This window comes from Littorina saxatilis, linkage group LG5 (assembly GCF_037325665.1).
Source record: "Littorina saxatilis isolate snail1 linkage group LG5, US_GU_Lsax_2.0, whole genome shotgun sequence".
In the NCBI taxonomy this organism is placed as follows: Eukaryota; Metazoa; Mollusca; class Gastropoda; order Littorinimorpha; family Littorinidae; genus Littorina; species Littorina saxatilis.
This window is the reverse complement of record NC_090249.1, coordinates 58,723,828-58,744,850: the sequence shown is the minus strand read 5'-3', so window position 1 is coordinate 58,744,850 and position 21,023 is coordinate 58,723,828. Positions and strand designations below refer to the sequence as shown.

At 42.4% G+C, this 21,023-nt stretch overlaps 2 protein-coding genes across 2 annotated transcripts in view; one reads left to right on the top strand and one right to left on the bottom strand.

The window, feature by feature from the left end:
• Window positions 1–17,437, top strand: part of LOC138967557 (uncharacterized) — a 34,654-nt gene extending 17,217 nt beyond the window's left edge. The window contains exons 2-3 of the mRNA XM_070340135.1: window positions 6,317–6,488; window positions 11,676–17,437. Of these exons, the coding sequence (XP_070196236.1) occupies window positions 6,317–6,488; window positions 11,676–12,427 (924 nt within the window). The 3' untranslated portion in view covers window positions 12,428–17,437. The remainder of the gene's footprint in view (window positions 1–6,316; window positions 6,489–11,675) is intronic.
• LOC138967563 (trafficking protein particle complex subunit 13-like) overlaps window positions 1–21,023 on the bottom strand; it is a gene marked incomplete in the record, with an annotated part of 259,297 nt that overhangs the window by 220,683 nt on the left and 17,591 nt on the right.

Below are 21,023 nucleotides of genomic sequence, written 5' to 3'. Positions count from 1 at the left end.
ATAAGCAGTGGAAAAACAGGTCCCTGCCAGACTTGCTTGACATGACCTCATTTACATGATATACACACGTGTGATTTGAACGATTATTATCTCACGAGTGTCTCTCTCACGTATGTAGGATAAACTTGTATTCCCTGTAACCTCGCATGACAAGGGAAATCCAAGTTATAACAACATTTACCTGTGCAGTTAATCGTGTCTGAAATAACCAACCCTATATTTACATCACTCTGCATCATGTACAGGCTTCAAACTACATTACCTCGACCTTTGCCCAACCCATAATCCCTGTTTAATCAGAACCCCCTTCCTAATGCCAAAACATACTCCCCACTAGCGAAAGACAAAGGACGAGGCAGTGTAAGCCATCGACCCTTTGCTGACACTGCAATTCTCTGGAGATTCCAATCCTCTTTTGTCTTCCGGAATCCCGGCCTCAGCTCCGCCCTGTCTGGAATTAGCTACAAGATTTGGACGTCCCGAGAATTGTTTTTGTTTTCCTTTTTTGCATTTATTTATATAGAACAGCTATGCCTGAACCAGAATCTGAGAGAAATAGGATGGGTACGGCGTCGCAAAATCCACTTTCACTCAGCTAAGAAAAAAAGTTCTGTCTGAACTGTATCCCATGGGCTCAAATTAGACAGGAAAGACAAGGCTCAAGAGAAATCTGCTGTCTGCTTTGCCCGGCAAAACTCATACGGTCAGAGGCAATTAAGCCTCGATGGAAACTTGTCACGCATAGACAGCTGAACGAAAGAAAACTGATGTCAACTGTGATCACTATTATCATAACGTCAGATTTGAAGTTCTAGCCCAAAAATCACTATTGGAGAACCGAGCAGCAGTACAGAAAGCATAACGCCAATAGCCAGCGGTAGCACCGCTATTGGACAAATCCTTGTGCAGCAGAATCAATAGCTCATCCATGCTCTCACGTCTCTACTGCTCCCACGCCTTTGCGTAAAAGTAAGGTCTGGCACCAAAGTCACTCATTAAGATAATGTCAGCAGTACGTACAGATATGAATAAACGCTTATATGGTCAGCACGAGCACCAATGTTGGACAAATCTTTGTCCAGCATAAACGATCGCGAATCTATGCTTACACATCTCTTAAGCTCTCACACCTAAAACTGCGTAAAACTCAGGTCTGGCCCCAAAATCACTAATCAAGAACATCTCAGCAGTACAGACATAAATAAACGCTTTTGGTCAGCAACAACACCAATGTTGGACAAATCCTTGTCCGATAGAATCGAAGGCTAATCTTTGCTCTCACATCTCTACTGCTTTCACACCTAAAACTGCGTAAAACTAAGGTCTAGCCCCAAAGTCACTAATCAAGAATATAACAGAAGTACAGATATGAATAAACGCTTTTGGTCAGCAACAACACCACTGTTGGACAAATCCTTGTTCGATAGAATCGATGACTAATCTTTGCTCTCCCATATCTACTGCTTTCACACATAAAACTCAGTAAAACTAAGGTCTAGCCCCAAAGTCACTAATTAAGATAATGTCAGCAGTACGTACAGATACATGGGTGCAACCTGGAAAATTCCAAAAAACCGGCAAAAGTTGGGGTCCAGCCTTTGTAGTATTTAAAATGCCAAAAAAACACTCTCCTGGAACAAAAACATCGGCAGCCGATGAAACCAAAAACCGGCTGCCGGCGTGTAGCCGGCAGAGTTGCACCCATGCAGATATGAATAAACGCTTATATGGTCAGCACGAGCACCAATGTTGGACAAATCTTTGTCCAGCATAAACGATCGCGAATCTATGCTTACACATCTCTTAAGCTCTCACACCTAAAACTGCGTAAAACTCAGGTCTGGCCCCAAAATCACTAATCAAGAACATCTCAGCAGTACAGACATAAATAAACGCTTTTGGTCAGCAACAACACCAATGTTGGACAAATCCTTGTCCGATAGAATCGAAGGCTAATCTTTGCTCTCACATCTCTACTGCTTTCACACCTAAAACTGCGTAAAACTAAGGTCTAGCCCCAAAGTCACTAATCAAGAATATAACAGAAGTACAGATATATGAATACACGCTTTTGGTCAGCAACAACACCAATGTTGGACAAATCCTTGTCCGATAGAATCGATGGCTAATCTTTGCTCTCCCATCTCTTCTTCTCTCACGCCTGTGCGTAAAACTAAGGTCTTGCCCCACAGTCACTAATCAAGAACATACCAGTAGTACATACATGCATAAACGTACGAGCACCAATGTTGGACAAATCCTTGTCGGACAGAATCGATGGCTAATCTAAGTCCTGGCATCAGGGTCACACAGGGCAGCAGCCAAGCCGAGATTAGGCCAGCCTGGGGGTCATGAATCAAGCCGAGATTAGGCCAGCCTGGGGGTCATGAATCAAGCCGACACTAGCACTTTCCAATCTCTTACTCATCGGCTCACACACTTGACCCTGGCCCCGGTCAATATTCGGACCCGACATCTCATCAGATGATTGCGGTGACCAGCGGTGACTCGGACCGCGGGGAATTTGACTGGGTGTGCCTCGTGTACAAAACCAGCAAGGCGACAAGGGTCTGAACGAAGACTTTTCTCTCGGCAAGGCGACAAGGGTCTGAACGCAGAATTATCTCTCAGCAAGGCGACAAGGGTCTGAACGAAGACTTTTCTCTCAGCAAGGCGACAAGGTTCTGAACGCAGAATTATCTCTCGGCAATGCGACAAGGGTCTGAACGAAGACTTATCTCTCGGCAAAGCGACAAGGGTCTGAACGAAGACTTTTCTCTCGGCAAGGCGACAAGGGTCTGAACGCAGAATTATCTCTCGGCAAGGCGACAAGGGTCTGAACGAAGACTTTTCTCTCGGCAAGGCGACAAGGGTCTGAACGAAAACTTTTCTCTCGGCAAGGCGACAAGGGTCTGAACGCAGAATTATCTCTCGGCAAGGCGACAAGGGTCTGAACGAAGACTTTTCTCTCGGCAAGGCGACAAGGGTCTGAACGCAGAATTATCTCTCGGCAAGGCGACAAGGGTCTGAACGAAGACTTATCTCTCAGCAAGGCGACAAGGGTCTGAACGAAGACTTTTCTCATGAAGGAATATATACGTGGGATATTTTCCCCTCGATGTTTTATTTGAAAATGAACCACAGGACTAGATACATCTCAAATGAGAGGATAGGGAGGGGAACGAAACATGCAGACACAGTACCCGTGATCACTGACGCATAACAAGAAACGGAAGAGTTGGGGAAATTGAAGTGGACAGCGGTCAGGGAAGCGGGTGAGGTGGAAGAAGAGGAGAGTGGTCAAGTATGGTCAATAATCAAGATGCCAGGCAGCAACCCACAGAGTAATGGAGCTGTCGTTGACTGCACGCGAAGCGCCAGCAAGAGTCTAATTTGAGTCTTCTCCCGGGGGACGGGCGCTTTTTCTACACTTTGGCCCCAGGGATAAACACAATTAATGTACTTGCCCGTAGGGACACGCTGCTCTTTGGGCTCCTTGCCCGAACGGGCACGTCGCGATTAGTAACGGCTCTTGCCCTTTGGACACGTGGTGATTAAGGCAGACGTTATGGAAAACACGGCGCTTTTAGCGTCACACCCTCTCCCCAGGAGAGGCACACAAGTGCACTGAGCTCGTGGTCGTGTTTTCTGTCCAGACACTAGTATGTATATAAGAGTTTTAACACCAAGCAGCACTTTATAGATCCGACTAGAATAATTGAGTAGTAACACCAAGTAACATTTTATAGATCCGACTAGAACAATTGAGTATCAACACTAAGCAACATTTCGTTGATCCGACCAGAACAATTGAATATCAACACTAAGCAACATTTCGTTGATCCGACCAGAACAATTGAGTATCAACACTAAGCAACATTTCGTTGATCCGACCAGAACAATTGAATATCAACACTAAGCAACATTTCGTTGATCCGACTAGAACAATTGAATATCAATCAATCAATCAATGAGGCTTATATCGCGCATATTCCGTGGGTACAGTTCTAGGCGCTCTGCAGTGATGCCGTGTGAGATGAAATTTTATACGGCCAGTAATTGCAGCCATTTCGGCGCATATTTACCTTTCACGGCCTATTATTCCAAGTCACACGGGTATAGGTAGACAATTATTAACTGTGCCTAAGCAATTTTTGCCAGGAAAGACCCTTTTGTCAATCGTGGGATCTTTAACGTGCACACCCAATGTAGTGTACACGGGGGGGAGTTCGGACACCGAAGAGAGTCTGCACACAAATTTGACTCTTAAATAAATTTCCGCCGAACCTGGGATCGATCAACACTAAGCAACATTTCGTTGATCCGACTAGATAAGTTGAGTATCAACACAAAGCAGTATTGTACTGGATCCGACTAGTATACATTTGAGAACCATCACTATGAAGTATTTGTTAGATCAGCTAAAGAAGAAACCCCCCACACCTGTCTTGAGAAACCTCACTATCCATGGCTGCTTCACAGCCTTCAAAACGTACACATTCTGCAGGGAACTGATCTCTCTCTATCTATTCTAAGAAAAAAGTTTAACGAAAACAGCAAAATGATAGTTACTTAAACCCAAGCCACGAGCATTTTGAGTTTGTACACGTACAAACAAGTCACCGCCTGTTAGTGAAAATACGTCATTAATAATCAACTCAGTGGTTTGTCAGACCAAGCACACAACCAGGCGTTACGGGACTGGCAAGAAGGAGCAAACTCGCCCACTCCAATAATGGACCTCATCCCTACTCCGGCCAAATCATACACATGGCTGAATACCAGCGGAATCAACGAAGTGTTATCCAACATCATAATTTCACAAAGTTTACTCACAATTCGATACCCACAAACGGACGTTGGTCAATGAGCCGCGCCAATCGGCATCCTAGTGTATTAATTTCACATGACCCGCTAGAAAAACCACCGTCTTCACAAAAATCTCGTGGATATAAGGAAATAACTTCGGCGAATAAGTAGGCCTATCATTATCATTTTTACATAAACTACAGTAAACAAACAAACAAAAAGCTCTCGCATCCACAAAAATGATATTTATATTCGAAAATTTGCCACTGGAGTGACATAACGGAATGCGCCACCATGATGACAAAAGTAAATGTACCACCAAAGTGACGTAAGAAAATGTGCTGCCAAAATTACATACGTAAATGGGCCACCAAAGTGACATACGTAAATGGGCCACCAAAGTGACATACGTAAATGGGCCACCAAAGTGACATACGTAAATGGGCCACCAAAATTACATACCTAAATGGGCCACCAAAATTACATACCTAAATGGGCCACCAAAATTACATACCTAAATGGGCCACCAAAATTACATACCTAAATGGGCCACCAAAATTACATACCTAAATGGGCCACGAAAATTACATACCTAAATGGGCCACCAAAATTACATACCTAAATGGGCCACCAAAGTGACATACGTAAATGGGCCACCAAAGTGACATACGTAAATTAGCTAACAAAGCGACAAAACAAAATGTGCAAGGCGCGTCCACATCACTTGTTATCAATTCGACATAACTGCCCATAAAAAAACACAATGACAACGGAATTACGCCATTGATTCCACAAGCCGAAGGCCGAGGTGCCAAATAAATTAGCATCCGCATGATTTATTGAAGGGCTCCTGGCTGGAGGTGTGACACAGCGGTGAAGGTGTCGCCCAAAGGGCTAAGTGGATTGGACACAGGGTCAACAATGGTGTCCGCTGGCACCTCGTCAGGCCAACGTGTTTGGAAGACCTTTTGGACCTTGCTGCACTCCCCAAGGAGATCGACGTTTGGTTGGAATACTGTGTGTGGCGTCGTGGAGAGATCTGACATGTCAACAGTTTTCACCTTATTCGCGACACTTGATGTTGAAAGTGAAAAATGCGTATTTTGAACGTTTGTGTTCTGGCCCTGTTTCTTTTTTATACACATGCTATCATTGATTATACTGTTACTTTAAAAATTACATTTGCCTTCGTTTCATATTTGCTGTGTACAATCGCTGTTGTTTCCATTGACTTTTTCTGTGTTGTGTACTATTTATCTGTCTGTGCCCTTGTGTGTCAATGTGTCCCGTCACAGTCCACGTCGATGACTATGAACATCAAATATATCTTCTCCAAGTAAATTACATTTAAAAGGCTTGCTTTGTATTTCTTTATACCCTGCTTTGGTTCTGTGTTTTGCAGCTGGCCACTGTGACCTTCTACTATAGCAAGGCTTTGAGCCCTATAGACGGCTGTTCGGCTTTAATTGTATTTCTTTAAGGTTTTCTTTGTTTCTGTGTTTTCCAGCTTGCCTTTGGCTTGGCCATGATCCTGCCAATAGAAAAAGACATTCGCTTCGGACTGCTGTGCACGGCCTGCGTCCCGGGAGGGGGGCTGGGCCATATAGCGGTCATCATCGGTGATGCAGACATTCCACTCAGCTTGACCATGAACCTCATCAGCGTCGTCGTCATGTTAGGTAAGTTCATATGACGTCACTATCAGCATACACAGAAGTGCCGTCGTCATGTTAGGTGAGTTCATGTGACGTCGCTATCACCATAGACAGAAGTGCCGTCGTCATGTTAGGTGAGTTCATGTGACGTCACTATCATACACAGAAGTGTCATCACAAAACAAGAATGGATATGTTATTGAAACGTTGGCCATGGCTAATGCTGTTATTGGTAATAATACAAATTCCCAATTCTTCGAGAATGTATTTGAGGTTAAGAGACAATTCACTTTTTAAAAGTGACCGATCACATGATTTGGAGTAGGTCAATATGAAACATTGAATTGTTGAAGTGCCAGTGAAGAGTGGACCAAGCTGACCCATCAAATTAATAAATTACCTATTGTTTGCATACTAATTCAGTCTAATGACCTGCTTTTAGCAACCCTTTGCCAAAGCATAAAGATTTAGCGTAGTTGGTGGTAAGCATACTTGCTGTCTGAGCTCGCAGAAAATGTCGTAGAAAGTCGGGGGTGGGGGGAGGGGGCGTAACAACAGGTGCGGCACATATCAAAGCAACACAGGAAACGTTTATGTGCCTGTATTTCCACACCTGAGAGCGGTAAGGAGAAGGAATGTTGGTGACGTCATAAGTGTGCCAAGAATATGCCATGAATCTGAGAATGGAGCAACCTTCAGAATAAAACTCTACCAGCAGTCCTGTGCTTATTTCCCAAAATAAGATTATATTTACCCAGCAAAAGACGAGGAGACTATAGTCTCAATATGTGTTACCTTGTTTGTTTGTCAAACTGGTACCACTTTAACCGTTGCCATGGCACAGCAAAACAATCTCTACGATATTTGTTACCCCTTGTCGGTGCTATTTTGGGCAAATAACTTTCTGATAAACAATGCCTTGACGAAGACAGTGGATATCGATAGCCAGGGTGATTCTATGATTATATTGCTTCAATAAAGGTGATAACAAGCCTAGGTCGCTGCGAGGAAGTAGGCGAAAATGGCGTCACAGACGGGAACGTTCTCAAGACAGAACGTCTCATCTTTACCACCTGTACTAAACGTGCGGAACCGACAATAAACATTGCCTGCAGCAAAAATGTAGAAATGACAAGATTATGCCAAGAAAAGGAGGAAAAACAAAAAGAGGGGGAAAATGATCCAGGGGAACAAATAATCACAGAAGAGTGCAAAATCACAAGATTGTGCAAAGGGTACCAAGAAATAAACAAGTCGCGTAAGGCGAAAATACAATATTTAGTCAAGTAGCTGTCGAACTCACAGAATGAAACTGAACGCAATGCCATTTTACTCGTAGCATCGTCAGGCCACCGCTCATGGCAAAGGCAGTGAAATTGACAAGAAGAGCGGGGTAGTAGTTGCGCTAAGAAGGATAGCACGCTTTTCTGTACCTCTCTTTGTTTTAACTTTCTGAGCGTGTTTGTAATCCAAACATATCATATCTATATGTTTTTGGAATCAGGAACCGACAAGGAATAAGATGAAAGTGTTTTTAAATTGATTTGGACAATTTAATTTTGATAATAATTTTTATATATTTTATTTTCAGAGCTTGTTTTTAATCCGAATATAACATATTTATATGTTTTTGGAATCAGCAAATGATGGAGAATAAGATAAACGTAAATTTGGATCGTTTTATAAAAAACATTTTTTTTTTTTTACAATTTTCCGATTTTTAATGACCAAAGTCATTAATTAATTTTTAAGCCACCACGCTGAAATGCAATACCGAAGTCCGGGCTTCGTCGAAGATTACTTGACCAAAATTTGAACGAATTTGGTTGAAAAATGAGGGCGTGACAGTGCCGCCTCAACTTTCACGAAAAGCCGGATATGACGTCATCAAAGACATTTATCAAAAAAACGAAAAAAACGTTCGGGGATTTCATACCCAGGAACTCTCATGTCAAATTTCATAAAGATCGGTCCAGTAGTTTAGTCTGAATCGCTCTACACACACACACACACACACAGACACACACACGCACATACACCACGACCCTCGTTTCGATTCCCCCTCGATGTTAAAATATTTAGTCAAAACTTGACTAAATATAAAAAGAAAGGCAAAAAAAAACAAAAAAAAAGAGGGAGGGGGGGGATAAAAGCACACTCAAAAATGCTTCAAGACACATACAAAAAAAATGACCAGAGGAAAGAGCAAAATGACAAGATCATGACATGAACTACAAAGAAAATAACAAGGAGAAGAGTAACGGAAAGGGGGATGCAATGGGTTGGGTAAGAGAGCTGTTCACCCATAGCAGTACAACAATAAACACGAGTCAGAGCGGAATGCAGAAACGGCCTGATTATGCCCCACATTTCGCTGTAAGAAAAAGAATAGACAAGTTAAAAAATAAAAGGAAAATAATATCTTGCAAGACATCGCCAAGAACAGGGCGAACAGATGACAAGATTATCTCAGCGAGTGATCCTTCACTTACAGAAGAAAATGGCCATTAAATAGCGAGGGCGAGGAGATGTAGGTGAGGGGGGGGGGAAGGGGGCCCTCGCGACTGAAGTAGGACACTATTTTCTGCTCCTCTGACAAAGTGTGCGAAGGGAGAGAAAAACTCTCTTCGTAAATTCATTTTTTTTAAACCTTTTTTTGATTTAATTTCTCGTCTTTACGCTCAAGGCGATTAAAGCGATATTAGTTCACGCCTATCGATTGGAGCCATTTTTATAAAGTGCAATAATAGAAAAGAGAGAAGAAAATACCCGGAGGACAAAAGCAATTCTCCGCACAATTACATGTTCAGCTAATTCCCTCTCCCTTATCACACACACACCTCTCCCTCCCTCCCTCCCTCCCTCCCTCCCTCCCTCCCTCCCTCCCTCTCTCTCTCTCTCTCTCTCTCTCTCTCTCTCTCTCTCTCTCTCTCTCTCTCTCTCTCTCGTGCATGATTTTAATTTATAACTGTGCATATCATTTCCGTTATTATAACCACTATTGTTAGCCTTAGACAATAACATATTTGTTCTTGTTCAATCCCCCACCCCCAATCTCGCTCTGTCTCTCTCTGTCTCTCTCTCCTCCCCCCTCTCTCTCTCTGTCTCTCTCTCCCCTCCCCCCCCTCTCTCTCTCTCTCTCTCTCTCTCCCCTCCCCCCCTCTCCTCCCTGATTAGGTAAACGCATATGGATACTGGATGCGTAAATAATTGAATATAAGCATTGTTAACCCCGCGGCTCCCCCGTATCGACCACAACGCCCGCTGCCTGCTAAATCAATATATCAGTGTTTAGGGGGGAGCCAAACGGCCAGCTTGCAGTAAGCTCCCAGATTGACACATCTGCTTATACATCCGTCACATTCAGCTTTCCATTTTAGCGCGTAGTCGATCAGAAAGCCACCTGGGCTGGGCTCAACGGATAAGGTGGCCATTGCAATGTCGTTTGTCAGACAAAGGTGACAGGATCCTGTTGATGTATTTGCCCGTGATTTGAACTGTCCAGTCTCACAGGTTGTCACACAAGGTCACATTTATTTTAATAATTGTAAGGCGCTTAGAACTATAATAGGATTTGCGCCATTTAAATAGCCTTATTATTATTATTATCATTATTATTATTATTATTATTATTTGCTGAGCTTCTACATGTCCAAATCAATGTCATGACAAAGTAATTACAATACAGTAATACATCCTTTTCTTCTAATAACCGTTTCGTGTCACATGTTCTATCTCTACGATCACTGCCACAGCAGTCTCTCAACATTGAATCAATAATACTTTCTTTCTTTGGTGTTTAACGTCGTTTTCAACCACGAAGGTTATATTGCGACGGATCAATAATACTATCACAGCTAATAATAATATAAGTGGTAATAACAACTATGGCCTGGTAAACCTTAATCAGAATATGTTTTTTGTGTGATTGTCAGCAAAACTATTAGGAAAACCTTTGTGGATAGAATAGAGGCAGAAACGACTAACAGATCAAAATCAAAGACTTCTGTCCTTTTCCAGCATCATTCCTTCGAGAGGATGTAACATGTGAAAATGCAAGGTGTTTTACCACAATTTACCATACTTGCTTCGTTTTCAATCTCTGATCTATCAGCCTTCTCCCATCCCATTCAGTATTTTAGGCCATAGCACCAGTGATCTGATGATGTACAGAGATAGTTGATCGAACAAGCAGCTACTCGCGATAGCCTATAGTCAAATGTCTTCATTGATTCATTAACCCTAAAGGTCGTGTTTCATTGTTTGCCTAGTCTCTACGCCCTCAATGGTTTCGCACTATTAAATGCTGTGGTAGTAGTAGAAGTAATAGCAGTAGCAGTTGTAGTGGTGATGGAGGTGGTGGTAGAGACCCCGATCGATTGTCTACATCAGTAATAACCCTTTTCTCTTCTGTCTGTCTCTCTGGTGACCGCTTTCAGACAGTAATTAGCCCTACCCTCATGATCATGATTTCAGACAGTAATTTGTTTGTTTGTTTGTTTATTTGTTGCTTAACGTCCAGCCGACTACGCAGAGCCATATCAGGACGAGGAAGGGGGGGATGAAGGGGGCCACTTGTCAAGCGATTCCTGTTTACAAATGCACTAACCCATTACTTGTGTCCCAGCAGGCTTTAGTAAAACTAAATTAATACCTACTGGAAGATTACCAGTTTCCAGTATGTTAAAATAGGCTTAACCTATCTACTGCTGGACTTACATCAGAACACTAACAGATTAAACTATACATGAATCGCGAGACAAGCGGCAAGAGAAGAGATTTTTGGAAAAAATACAGGTGAATGAGCAAGAAGGCAGAAAAAAGAAAAGAATTCATGAAGAAAAAGAGAGCATGACAGGAAAGAGGAACCAAAAATCTACCTAACAGCAAACTAGAAAGCTCCTGCGGTTCCAAAAACAGGAGGGGCCTTTAATTTCATAACCGCAGTGCCCCACTGCGAGAAGACAGTAATTAGCCCTACCCTCATGATCATGATTTCAGACAGTAATTAGCCCTACCCTCATGATCATGATTTCAGACAGTAATTAACCCTACCCTCATGATCATGATTTCAGACAGTAATTAACCCTACCCTCATGATTTCAGACAGTAATTAGCCCTACCCTCATGATTATGATTTCAGACAGTAATTAACCCTACCCTCATGATTTCAGACAGTACTTAGCCCTACCCTCATGATCATGATTTCAGGCACGGCCCCGCTGTGGATCTTCGTGTTGGGCCAGCACTTCCAGACGGACCCCAACGCCATCCTCAGCCCGCGCATCATCCCCATCTACAACTTTGAGATCTGGCTGGCCGCCACCTTCCTGGCCTACGCCGCGGGGCTGCTGGTCAACCGCTTCCGGCCCGTGGTGGCCGACAACCTGCTGACCTGGGTCATCAAGCCCTTCCTGCTGCTCGCCACCATCCTCTACATCACGGTCGGCGTGTACATCAACATGTACGTGTTCGAGCTGATCAACCAGTACGCCGTGGTGGGCGCCATCCTCCTGCCCTTGATAGGCTGTCTGTTGGGCTTCACGCTCGCCGTCATATGTCGGCAGAAGACCAGCTTCGTCAAGACCATCGCCCTGGAGACGTCCAGTCTCAACTGTCTGATCGTGCTGTCGGCCTTGCGGTTCTCGCTCAACCAGCCTGACGCCGACCTGGCCTCCATGATCCCCATCTGGGTGATGTTCACCATCCCCGGGCTGTACGTGGCGCTGGCCATCCTGCAACGCTTCTACAGCACCGTGCTGCACTACTGGAACATGCGTCTCCGCAACAACGCCAGCGCCGCCAGCAGCGTGGGCAAGGACAGCCCCACGCACAGCAAAGACTACGACATTGCCGCCGCCATCGTCTCGCGCCCCGGCATCGCGGCGTTGTCGGCGCCCTTGGTGGTGGCGGACAGCGTGGACGATGACCCCGCCAACAACGAGAAAGTCACCGTCTTATAGCGCCACGCGCACCATTAGGGGAACAGGTACTAAAGGGTCCAGTTACGTGTTGGTTGTCGTGCGGGTAGATGGTACTGCTACGGCTGTGTGTGTCTCTGACAAGCGTCTGAGGACTGGTGATTCCCACATTGGTGATTCCTACCAGTTGTTTTGTCGATGAGTGATGGTTAAAAGACAGGTCAACTCTTCACCGATTTGTGTGTCAATTCCACGACGGCGGTACGTCAGTGTGATACATGCAGGAATCATGTGAACTCTTCGACTCTTTGCGTGGCTTCTTACAACGGTCGACATAGTTTCGGCCTAGTGTAAAAAGAGTGCAGAGCCAGCTGATGCGTCGGTTCGAGGATAACGCCATTTCTGACAAACGGCGAAGAATATGCCACTCCAGCAGCTGAAGGATGTCTCACTCACTCACTCAATGCCCGTCACTCCTGTCAGGGAATGGGCCGCCAACAACAGCTCTCCAGAGTCCTCTGTCCTGGGCCATCTTTTCTATCTGACTCCAGGTGTAGCCCATCTTTCTGGTGTCGGCCTGAAGGATGTCAGCTGCTAATAAAACCAGTTTGTGTCAAGAGGCAAATGACAAAGTTACAAACATATCTTGTGGCAAACGGTGAAACATAATTATGATATGTGTGAAAGACTTACGGACATCCGAAGCAAGCTGGTGTCTGTGTTGATGCAACAATGACACAAATGTGCGGGATGGTCGGTCGCGAAGTACAAAAGTGAGACACGAAAAATTCCCCCGAAAACGGCGTATGGCTGCCTAAATGGCGGGGTAAAAAAACGGTCATACACGTAAAATTCCACTCGTGCAACAACAAAAACACACGAGTGTACGTGGGAGTTTCAGCCCACGAACGCAGATGATGATGAGACACGGAAAAGACTGCAAAATATCATCGGTGGAAGTGGTGGCGCGGGTACAAAATCAAGACGACTACTTGCAGATGACAAAAACTTACAAGAGACTGCTTAACGTCACCGGCTGTTCAAGCGATGCACAGAATTACGTCAATTGTCCTTGTGTGAATGACAGTTATACATGTATCACAACGTCCAGGGTAGAGAGAAAACTCTGTTTTGTCAAGATCGACCTGAAGTGTGCTGAACATCAAAGGTTTCCAGAACTTTGTTGCAATTAGATCTGAAATTCAGGCGGCATGCTAATGTTCGTGGACATAAAACAAGCACACAATCAAATGCACATCCTTCGAGCAGCCACGTCATGTGGAATATATACAATGAAGTTTTAAGGAATGTGAGCATGTATGGAAGTAAAACTCCAGTGAATTCGCCAATGGCGAGGTACTAGGTAGTGCTCCCTTTTCAATGACACACATTCGCGAAAGAAAGAAGCGAAGGCGATGGAACTGTTTCTGAAGAAAAAATGAACGAGAGCCTAGAAAACGATATACCAAACGTTGTTAAACAAACTTATCGGAAAAAAATAACTTACAAAACCAAATTTGAAGCAATGCCAAAGCAGTTTGGGCTACTTTTGTCCAACTGAAAAGCCATATTAACTTACAAATCCAATGTATGCTCTATTTCCGCCACATTGGGATTCTGTGCTTGCATGCATATCACAAAATACCATGTAAAACAATGGTCACAACTTTCGTCTGCATTACCTCTTTGGGAGGCGTGCCCTGAGCATAACTTGAATAAGTCCAAACGAAAAGCACCAATCGAAAAACTACTATTGTAATGAAGAAATGCCATCAAACCGAGAGGTTCTTTAAATTACACCCAAAACACGTTAAATTCCAAAGACAATAATTTCCCAGGCAAGCATTGAATACATGTATGAAAAGTAGCAGTTTTTACACTGTTTTCATCGTCTCACTTTCCTTTTTACAATTCACAACCACTTGTCGCAACAGACAGTTTCATTTGCGTGCAATGTTGGAACTACTTTGGATGAAACTCAAAACTAAAAGGATTGGTGTCTGTGACGGAAAGTTCTTGGTTTGTGCTTCGTGCAATGTTTTTTGTGGTGCGCATACTTGCAAACAGTCGAAGCAGACATATAACAGGTCTGGAGGAACGGTCTGGATTAAAATGGTCGTCAGGGAAACTAAAGGACTGCAATCTACAACCCATCTTCCAAGCATTTTACTACTGAACTAGAAATACGCGTATGGTAGACTTTCATCCCTGCAGAAAAGAGACTGCAAGTTTTTATCAGCGTATTTTTTGTCAGTGATAGCAACCTGTGTTTGTGTGTTTGTGTGTGTGTGTGTGTGTGTGTGTGTGTGTGTGTGTGTGTGTGTGTGTGTGTGTGTGTGTGTGTGTGTGTGTGTGTGTGTGATAGAGGGAGAGAGACAGAGAGCTTTACAAATGGCCACAATGTTCTGGTCGAACCTGGTTTTTGATTACAAAGTAGACGGACATTTTAAGATGCGATGTTTGCTTGTTTTTATGCAAAGGGTATAGCCACAGAACACTTAGAAATGAAGGCATTTTGTGTCAGTGTTTAACTCTACAGTATTAACTGCAATTTTAGTATAATGTCCTTCACAGCACGATAGCTGGGCAAAACAGAAATCAAACAAAAACTGGCAGTTTCTTCTGGTTGAGAATTGTATGTTTCTGTGTCTCAGAAGTTTATGCAAGTACCTCCTTCTGGGAAATCCTGAGAGCTGTGTTTCTTCGGCAAGCCATATTCTGTCTCATAATTACTCCTAACTGTAGCATTTTCTGTAGAAATGTCGCCATCTGTACCTGCCTAAAATATGGGTCTTAGGAAACTGCACTGTATACACGGACCTTTTGAATTATTGTAATCCTAGACTTGTGCAGAACGCACAATGGTAGTCACACAACTGGTTTTACATTCCCATCAATCTACGTGTTCATACTTACAGTTTTGAAATTGTCGAAATGTGCATGGTATCATTCAAACACGCCTAATTTAACGTGAAGGAACGTGTGAGGCTGGTGGACATGGAAACAAATGAACGATTCTGTTTTGGGTAGTAAATAAAAAGAAACCATTGCAAATTCACTTGTACAGCAAAACAAAGAAACGTTCATGTTTTTGGTACAAGAGAGAAAGAAACCATCGCAAATGTCACTTGTACAGTAACACACACAAAAATCAACGATCTGTTGAAAAAAAACCATTGTGGATATTATACATGCATGTGGACTGTTCACAGAATTCACGCGCAAACATTTGCACTTTTAAGCAATATATGTCGTGTACACACGCTTTCTCTCTTTGCTTCTAGGCTACATGCTGGAGAAAACAAATCTCTATTAAAATAATGTCAGAGATTGAGTGCATAAATTTGGACACGCAGAACAAATCTCAGTGGATACGAAGACGTGTTTCAGCCGCTACTTGAAATGGCTGAACGAGTAAATCATATGATATAAAAGCTAGAAAGTGTGTCTAGACAGCGAATACAGCTATAGCATGTTTACTCGAACCCTCGTGGAGAAAAAAGATTGCATCGACGTTGAATGATACCTCAAAAATACACAGGCGAGCAAAATCTGACTATATCCCACTTTGGTGCTGTCTCTGGAAACAGCCAATCACTGCTGGTATGTAAATGTTATGCTAATTGTGATGAAACACTCCTTTTTATTCCTTGGGACACAATGTACATAGAATTCCATGATTTGTAATATTGCATTAGACTTGTCAAATGTGTCGCATGTTTTTCCACTCTACCACGGAGCTGTGTGCTTGCGGAGGTCGAGAATTGTCTTGTTTGTTGTACATGTTGTAGTCACTTACTGTCTCAGTTTGACTTTTTCTACATCTGATTGGATGAGATACAATATCTCTTTTGTGATGTTCAACTCACCACATTAATGTCTCTTATTTGGTATTGAAGAAAAGTATGTGATACGACCTTTATACCACATTGCTTTAGTTCTTCGTAGTTTTTCTTATAATATGCACATCCCTGGCACATTTCGAGAAGCACTATATGTGCTAGCTGTCTGTGACATTAATAATCCATTCATAGTTTCAATGGGTTTTTTTGTATGAAAATTCCGTTCACACCAAAATACATAAGGGATTAGAACAAATGCCCGTAAAAAGATAGAGAGAAAAATGATTACAGTAAAATTAAATGTTAGTATTTTCTTGCTCTGGGAATCTAATAAAAGGTCGGTAAGTGGGGGAAAGGAGGTAGGGCGGGAGCGGTTCCAATAATCGCATATAATTATATTTCTTCCTGTTCCAAAAAACACGCATGTTTTCAAATGCAACATCTTTGAAGTTAACTACGATTTTGTCTGTTCGTCAATCACGAGACCGTCCAACTGTATACAAAAACTTTCCCTTCGGCAATACACCAAAACATACCCTACAAAATAACGTCACTGTCGTTTTACCATCAGAACGTATGGCAATTTGTTGTCAAAATATGTACGGCATCAGGTTTTATCAACGTAGTTTTCAGGACATCGACTTTGTTATTGCATATGAAACGTTTTGAAATTTCCTGAAACTTTGTTTAGAAAACCAAATAGACACAACATTTGCAAGGCTTTATAAGAATGAAACCTGCACCAAAAGTCACAAAGCTTTTTGCAATCTTAATTTCTCAGGAGAAAACCAAACATTTGTTATAAAAAATTGTCATTGACAAATTCTCTCTTCAGATTGTCAACGGCTCAAAAGCAACAAAAACGAAAAACAAGTCGCGTAAGGCGAAAATACAATATTTAGTCAAGTAGCTGTCGAACTCACAGAATGAAACTGAACGCAATGCCATTTTTCAGCAAGACCGTATACTCGTAGCATCGTCAGTCCACCGCTCATGGCAAAGGCAGTGAAATTGACAAGAAGAGCGGGGTAGTAGTTGCGCTAAGAAGGATAGCACGCTTTTCTGTACCTCTCTTTGTTTTAACTTTCTGAGCGTGTTTTTAATCCAAACATATCATATCTATATGTTTTTGGAATCAGGAACCGACAAGGAATAAGATGAACGTGTTTTTAAATTGATTTGGACAATTTAAATTTGATAATAATTTTTATATATTTAATTTTCAGAGCTTGTTTTTAATCCGAATATAACATATTTATATGTTTTTGGAATCAGCAAATGATGGAGAATAAGATAAACGTAAAGTTGGATCGTTTTATAAATTTTTATTTTTTTTTTACAATTTTCAGATATTTAATGACCAAAGTCATTAATTACTTTTTAAGCCACCAAGCTGAAATGCAATACCGAAGTCCGGGCTTCGTCGAAGATTACTTGACCAAAATTTCAATCAATTTGGTTGAAAAATGAGGGCGTGACAGTGCCGCCTCAACTTTCACGAAAAGCCGGATATGACGTCATCAAAGACATTTATCAAAAAAATGAAAAAAACGTTCGGGGATTTCATACCCAGGAACTCTCATGTCAAATGTCATAAAGATCGGTCCAGTAGTTTAGTCTGAATCGCTCTACACACACACACAGACACACACACACACACACGCACGCACATACACCACGACCCTCGTTTCGATTCCCCCTCGATGTTAAAATATTTAGTCAAAACTTGACTAAATATAAAAAGAGCAAGGGAATACCACCTTCACCCTATGTTAAAACTGTTATTGTCTAGAAAGTTGCGAGCTTGGACATTTCCTGCTTTTCTTGCTTTGTCTCTTCTGGTCTGTTGGGTGTCATTGCTGTAGGGTCTCAGAGAAACCGCACTGACAACCCGCACTGACAAACCGGTGGCTTTTCTATGACAGCCTGCTTGGTACTTTGGCCTCAATAATAAACGATGTTCGTTCTTCGTCATAATGGATAGCAAGTGTTTACAAAATTCATACGCCATTTGATACTTATACTATTTCACTTTAGGAACGTTGAGGTCGTTCAGTGCTTCACCAAATTGTCAAACGTGTTGTTTTTGTATGCAGAGAAGAAAAATTCACAAAGCTCTGCACAAAATCTGCAACAATAGTGACAAAATGTCCTGCATACTGAACTTCTCCAGAGTAATCCAAACATGTCCGCTTGACAGATTGTTTCTTTGTATCGTATTTTCAATGGCCCAAGAACACCAAGAACGACAACAGAACAAAAATTATGCAAAAGATAGCACTCCCCCCCCCTCCACCCCACCTCCAAATCTCAAACTGTAATTGTCTGGGAAGTTACGTGCTTGGACTTGTCCTGCTCTTCTTGCATTGTCTCCCCCTGTCTGGTGGGTGTCATCACAGTGGGGTCTCGGGGGAAGCGCACTGTCACACAGACAGCCGCTCTACGGAAGCCGGCTTGGCACTTTGGCCTCTCTACGTGGTCTCCCTGTCTTGAAAACTTGGGGGTAAATCGATACGACACTTTCAAAAACTTTCTTTTCAATGTCTTCGACTAGGTGTTTAGGCTTTAAACGCTGTTTTGTGGATGGGGCTTTCTTTTTAACGATTTCGACTTGGTGTTAAGGCTTTAAACGCTGTTTTGTGGAAGGACCGATGGTGGTGGATGGAGGGAGGGAGAGAAAAGACGGGGTGGAAGGGCTCTGTCCGTTCTAAAAATCAGGACAGGACAGGACAGTGCACGGTAGCCGAGTATTATATCGCATGATAAAGTTATCTCAAACTGTTCTTTACGGTCGCCAGTTCTTCTCTGTGTGTGGTACGCTGTAACAAGGCTAACAAATGTGTCTGTCTCAGTGAATAAATTCGGGAGGAAAAAAAGTATTTCCTTTCATTTTTGAAATCTTTAACGTTCACTGTTATGTAACAACGAAAAGGGTCAAACATATTATTTCACGTGTTACTTGACAATTCCTCACCATAAACTCGAGTTTATCAGATGTGCTTTTGGTGCCCCCAGATGATACATATAGAATATTTCATTGCTAAATAACAAGTTTCATTCTCTCCCAACCTTCATCGAAACCCTAACCCACTCACATTCCAACCTCGTCCCCCTACCAATACACATTTTAAATAGGCCTATTTCTCACGCTCTTTAAGAAATCTACACAATAACAAGAAGAGCAAACGCTCGATCGAGTCACTTTCGCAGTTCTGAATATTATATGAGGCATCAGATGGACAGGAAGAAATTGCTATTCACAACACAATGAGTCACGTTCACATAAAATTTGAGCCCGGTCACTTTTATAGTTTCCGAGAAAAGCCCAACGTTAAGTTGTGTGTTGCCGAACAGAAAAGGCTAGTTATCTCCCTTGTTTTTCTGATAACGTTCGTAAAAGGCTACAGATGTAAATACTTTGATGTAAAGAATAATCCTACAAAGTTTCAATCACATCCGATGAACTTTGTCAAAGATATAAAATGTCTAATTTTTCCTTTGACGCTGATCTGTGATCTTGAAAAAGGTCAAAGGTCAACGAAACCATCGTTAAAGTGTAGAGGTCATTGGAGGTCACGACTAAACAAAATATGAGCCCGATCGCTTTGATAGTTTCCGAGAAAAGTCCAACGTTAAGGTGGTGTCTACGGACGGCCGGCCGGCCGGACGGCCGGCCGGACAGACTAACACTGACCGATTACATAGAGTCACTTTTTCTCAAGTGACTCAAAAACAACTGCTATCCGCACAAGCATAGCACAAACGTATAGGAAACATAGGTACAAGTAATTAAACATAATGTGCCTAGACATCCTGGAGAACAACTACACACTTTCTGTTAAACGATCTGTATCAGAATTCTACTTAAGTGACGAAAAGCCTCTGGGTAGAAAATAGCAAATACACACGAATTTACGGACATGGAGTATATAACTAATACCGAGGACCTTCTTCGAAAATAAAACTTTTAGCGGAAACCATATGACCAAGCTTCAGTGCACATAATTCGACTGCTCATAATTCTATTTGTCATTTATTTTTAGTTCTTGTAGATCTGATTTTAAGTCGTCCTCGAATTCTTCAGATGATTATTTGGAGTTTTAAAGTTCGTTGTACAGTAATAAGACATCCGTCTCTGGGCACGAGTAATCAAAGCACTTGAGAAAGCAAGCATTTCTAAGGTACATAACAGGGACTACGTATTCAAGAACACAAGCTAGAACAACTACAACAAACCACTGAATAATACTCCACCTCCATTTTTCAAACGTTCAGGCCAAAGCAATATTTTCTGACTATGTCCTATGTGAAACAAATAACGGTTAATTTAGCAACTTTCGACTTTTTGCACTTCTTGTAGCAAGCACCCGCACTTTTCGATTTGTTTTCTTTTTACATTACCTCTGAATGTTCTCTTTTTTGTGTGTCTTTCTATGACATATTAAACAAACCAGTGCAATGTGATATTTGATGATGTTGTCCTTAGAATGTTTTACTACATACTTTTAATCAAATAAGAGAAATAAAAAATCACGAAACAAAAATGACCACGATTGGAATTACACACTCTCTCTCTCTCTTTTTTTCTCTCTCTCTCTCTCTCTCTCTCTCTCTCTCTCTCTCTGTCTCTCTCTCTCTGTCTCTCTCTTTCTCTCTGTCTTCCTCTCTGTCTCTCTCTGTCTCTGTCTCTCTCTCTCTCTCTCTCTCTCTCTCTCTCTCTCTCTCTCTCTCTCTCTCTGGGCCGGCGCCCAATCAATAAGTGTCCATTGCACAAAATCCATACACTGACGCCCTAG